Genomic DNA, 5,319 nt, shown 5'->3' with positions numbered 1-5,319 from the left:
AAATATTCATAACAATAAATTAAGTAGATAGTAGTTAATTGATATAATTATTATGTATATTTCCTAGTTTGTTTATTATTTTTATGTTTCTCTGATTTTGGTTGCTTGTTTTGTTTTTTCAGCCCTAATGAAGTCCTGAAATTTAGGTCGAAACATTGGCACAAATAAATAAGTTTAGTTTATTAGTGTATCTTTGCTAACCGCACTCCCCGACCATCTTTTCCTTATATCAATCTATTTTAACTATTAGCACCTCATTAATTTATGCTAATTATTCTAAAGCAATTTTTTTTTTCTTGAGGGTTTCAAAGTTATATTTTTATTATTTTATATATTTTTCGTTCAAAGGAACTCAGCAAATTGAGCTCTCAGAACATCATAGTATCTCCAGCTGGTCTTAAGATTTTATTAACTACCTTGTTACATGGTGCGAGAGGAGTCACAGCAGCTGAAATAGCTAAAGTTATATATTTTCCTGAATATAAAAAATATTTTGTCGACTCTAAAACTCTGATTCCAGATTTAGAGGTAAGTAGATGGAAAAATAGCTTCTAAAAATATTATCTAACTAACATATGATATAATGAAATAAGGAATACCTTAAACTAGGCTTTATTAAATTGAATTAAATACATGTCATATGTGACATGAATAACTATGATTGTAACCTTAACTTAAACAAACATACATTTTAACAACTGATATATAAATATCAGTGGTATATGAATATCAGTTGTATATGAATATATACCTATATGAATATATTTATATAATTGTATATAAATATTATATATCATTGTGTTTATGAGATTATTGAATTTTTGAATTATTATTATACACTTTAAGGCTAAAAAGTGCCCAATCTTTCTTAATTCCTGGAAAATGGTTCAATAATATCCTTATATTGAGTGTCATATTTAAGTCCTATTTAAGAAATATATATGGCAGTGGCTCCCAAACTTCCACAGCACTCTTGTGTGCCCCTAACATATGCCAGGAGTGTCACAAGTGAACACTAATTCCTGAAAATAGTAAAAAAAAAAAAAGAAAAGAATAAAAATGATTTTTTATTTATTGAAATTTACAACTGCATATAAAAAAAAAAAAAAATACAAAAAGTAAATGTGATAAATGTTTCAGGACACATAATAATCTTGGGAAGGAACCACCCAATGGTGGCACTTCAATCCTATGGAGGATTGTCAGGGATTGTTAAGGATGGGAGATTAAGAACTAATAAGTTTGGGTGGCTAAGAATTTTGGAATGAAAGGCCAATCAATTTCTGGCCAAATCTGCAACAAATGAGATGTTGAGGTTTTTATGGATTAGTTGTGACTTAATAAGGAGCATCAAGGATTGTGGATTGGATATGGGAGGAATTTGACGGTTTAGTGGAGCCCTGAAACTCAATTCTGTATGTCCAAATAGCTCTGATTATCATAGTGTTCAAGAGTTTTTGTAGTAAATGGGACATTTAGAACATTTGTCAATTAGATGTTGTAATTGGGATCTACAACAATAAACAATAAGAAATACCCACGCTATTTTGTTTATACTTCATCAAATTCAATCATTACTTTTTAAATTTGTATTACCTATAATCAAAATAAATTATTGAAAATGAAACAACTGAATTGAAATTGTTAACAAGATTTACTAATGGCTCGCACAATGCTCTCCCATATACAATCTCCCAATACCAATACAAATGCTCCCTACTCCCCCCAATACAATCTCCCTACACCCATGGTTCCAGCATTTACTTTTCACTGTATTTTCTTCTTTTATAAAAAGCGAGGATACTCTTTGAAAAAATCAAACCCCTAGACGCAAGTTAAATTTGAAAAAGCTTTTCTTCTTTTCCTACATATTCCACCGCTCAAAGGATAATTGTATCAACAATTTTTTTTATTATCACAACAAGAGTGGTGCAAAATTTAACAGGCAATTGCTGATCTAGAGCATATGTAGTTTACATGGGTGAAGACATGCAACTTAAATAGAACATAATGAATTACGAGTTGTCTCAACTGAAAATATGATAATATTTGTCAGGAGATTAGAAAACTTTATCAGACCAGAGCAACACTGAATGCTGGCGACAGTAAAAGATGAAAATCATTGAAATTTTATATTTTAAATATCAGTGATAATTTTTTTCAATAAGACTCTAAAATTATTCATTTAAAATTTTCATTAAATTATTAATTTGCTCTATATGATCTGTAACACTTATTATTAAGTACTGATAAGATGTTTTTAGTTGATCTTTAACGGGAAAAAATAATACAGTATGGTCCCATTTTTTGACTTCTCAGTATTCTATAAAATATGTAGAATTTACTTTATAGATATTTTAATTCTTTCATCGGAAAAGGTAGTTATATTAATAATAACAGAAGATATTGAAATAGTCTCAACCTTCTTTATTAAAACATATTACATGTCTGAAGTTCCGGCCATCATTAAGCACGATCTTAATTTTAGTTTAACAGCCTCACATTGATTTATAAAACTTTGCAGGCTATTATGCCCAATTCAATTTAACACAGTTAGAATAAACCTGTATTTGTCACTATAACATTTAATTATTAATTCTCTTCTTCACAATATTATAATAAATTTATGATAGTAAAATACCAAATTGTGAAGAATAGAATTTATTATTAAATGTTATCGTGACAAATACAGGCTTATTTTGACTGTGTTTAAATGACTTGGGCATAATAGTAATCTGTAAAGTTTTATAAATCAATATTGAGGCTGTGAAACTAAAATAAAGATTGTTCTTGATGATGGCTGGATCGGCCGAAACGTTGAACATGTGATATGTTTTAATAACAAAGGTTGAAGATAGAGATGCCTTACCTTTGCAAGGTTGAAGGAAGGACACGACGAGATAGAGTATGGAACAGCATCAAACGGACTAGCCTCAAAGTCAAACAGGCTGAGAGCATACTAGAGGAGCACAAGCTAAGGTGGTTCGGATACCTCCTTAGGATGGACTAGGAAAAAACTGCCAGGAAGACATAGGAGACTCATGTGGAGGGAAGAAGGACAACAGGAAGATCCGCGCATTACCTGGGAGGAGAGTGTTAATGAGGCAAGATATGGACTGGAGTAGGAGAAGGGAGATGGTCCAAGAACGAGACATCTGGTCCAGACTCTACCAATTGTAACCCCACACTGCGCAAGCGGTAAAGGGGATGAATTAATGAATGAACAAAGGTTGAGACTTTTTGTATATTTTTTGTTTAATTAATGTTGAATTTATTTTAAAATATCAAGAACTTTTAAAGTTATTGGTGAATTTTATTTTTTCTTTTAATATGTTTCAAATATAATTTTTTTTTTTAAATTTTAGTATTCTATTTATTAATTATTATTAGTCTGGATGCAAGCGTGTAAAAAGTTGACATTAATATTACGTTTTACCTGATAGTTGTTTGTAAGTGTTGCTGCAGTGACAGCTAGTCTTAGATAAACTGCTACATTTAAGTATCCGTACAACAAACTATCACTGTTTTGTTTTGTTTTTAATTTTATCATTCATCATAAATTAGTATTTATAGATTTATTTTTACTTTTTATTAATTTAGTTAAAACTATACTAATCCTTCTTAGAATCAAATTCTTTTTAACTTACTGTCACCATTATGTAACACTTAGACACCGATGTACTATATCTCTTTTGTAACAGTAATACCACAACAGAAAACTGTAGTTTATTATTTTATGCCTCAAGTTATTATGAAGTTCTTCAAAAAGTTATAGGATGATAAATCACCTTTTTGCATTATAGCTTTTAGGATATGTATCGCTTCCTTTCGTTGATGCAATAAATTGTTAATTTATTTCATTATATGATCTATACTTTTGTAAAAATGTTTACATTTTATAAAACCCAAAGGTCAAAAAACTTAGGAGAAAAATATAATGTTTACAACATATATATATTTTTTTCACTATATTTTTGGACATTTCGGGGATACTGTGTCCTTCTCTTTAGCATAATATAATTCACTGTTGGTTTCAATAGGTTTCTCTGAAGAGTAGAAATCATTGATCAGACAATATTGTTTGTTATATACGTTGAAATTTATTATTATTATTTTGATGATTTTAACATATTTATTTGTACTTATTTTGAAATCCAATATGAATTGTAATTGTTGAGGAGGGTGACACAGTATCCCTGAAACTTCCAAAAATAGAAAAAAATATATGTATGAAACATTAAATTTTTTTTCTACGTTTTTTGACCTTAGGGCATTTATAAAATTTATAGGTTGATTTAAAATATCTTGAATAATTCAATCTACAATTTCAATTGGATACAAAAGTATCTTATTTACAATATAAGCCAAGTATATTCGATATATATTTTTTACAAAATTCTTCTTTATTTCAGAAACATCTATTAACATTAAAAACTCTAATTTTTATTGAAAAAAGTTATTCCATATCTTCGGATTTTCGAAGTTTCATCAAAAGATTTCTTTCATCCGAGATACACGAAGTAGATTTCAAAAACCACCCTGGATCTGTTGAAGAAATTAATGGTTGGATTGCAAAAAGTACAAACCAAAAAATCAATGGATTACTATCTTTTGGTAATTATTTTCTAGTCCATTTCCTTTGTGCTATATTTATAGTTTTTGCATAATTTACTATATGAAGATTACTGAGGAATGAAAAGGGTATCTCACTGTTTTATGATGTCCAGGGGAATAATATTTGTCTTGGCATTACCAATTTTTTACCCATTACACATAATCTTTAATGGTGATATTGAACCATTTAAACTCATTTTATTTCTATGTTAATCTTATCATTCTGTCCATCGGAGCTGTTGTTACTCATTATTGATAAAATTGTGTTGCTTCATTTTTGATCTTTACTGGCTAAATATATAAAAAATTATTATATATATATTTACAGATGCTTGACCGTATCAGGGGTGTGGTAAAAAAGTAACAAAAAATAGTTAACAACTATTTATTTGCTGACATTTCAGTTCACTTTGTAGAGCTTCATCAAGGCTAAAAAAGATAGAAAAACAACTACAAATATTTTGATAAAATAGAAAAACTTCTAAAAATATTTTCATAATGTAGCATAACAAGATACAAAAAAGTAGACTAAGGTAGGGTTAAAAACTATGTAAATATTAATGAAAGAAAATTATATAAAAATAAACAAAAAGGAATAAAAATAAGATATACAATTATAAGTATAAATATAAAAAATAATAACATAAACTATTACATTTAAAATGAACAGGAGACGTGAAAATAGAAAATTAGATATGAGACAAA

General features: G+C 28.4%; 1 protein-coding gene across 2 annotated transcripts in view; it reads left to right on the top strand.

The window, feature by feature from the left end:
- The window catches only part of LOC106687677 (serpin B3), a gene marked incomplete in the record, with an annotated part of 31,839 nt that overhangs the window by 14,298 nt on the left and 12,222 nt on the right, over positions 1 to 5,319 (top strand). For both annotated transcript variants that reach the window (XM_067049184.1, XM_067049185.1), the window contains 2 exon segments: positions 349 to 528; positions 4,413 to 4,614. In XM_067049184.1, the coding sequence (XP_066905285.1) occupies positions 349 to 528; positions 4,413 to 4,614 (382 nt within the window).

The sequence above is a fragment of the Halyomorpha halys genome, unplaced genomic scaffold (assembly GCF_000696795.3).
Source record: "Halyomorpha halys isolate HHAL.00 unplaced genomic scaffold, Hhal_1.1 Scaffold997.1, whole genome shotgun sequence".
Lineage (NCBI taxonomy): Eukaryota > Metazoa > Arthropoda > Insecta > Hemiptera > Pentatomidae > Halyomorpha > Halyomorpha halys.
This window is presented reverse-complemented; position numbering and strand designations above follow the sequence as displayed.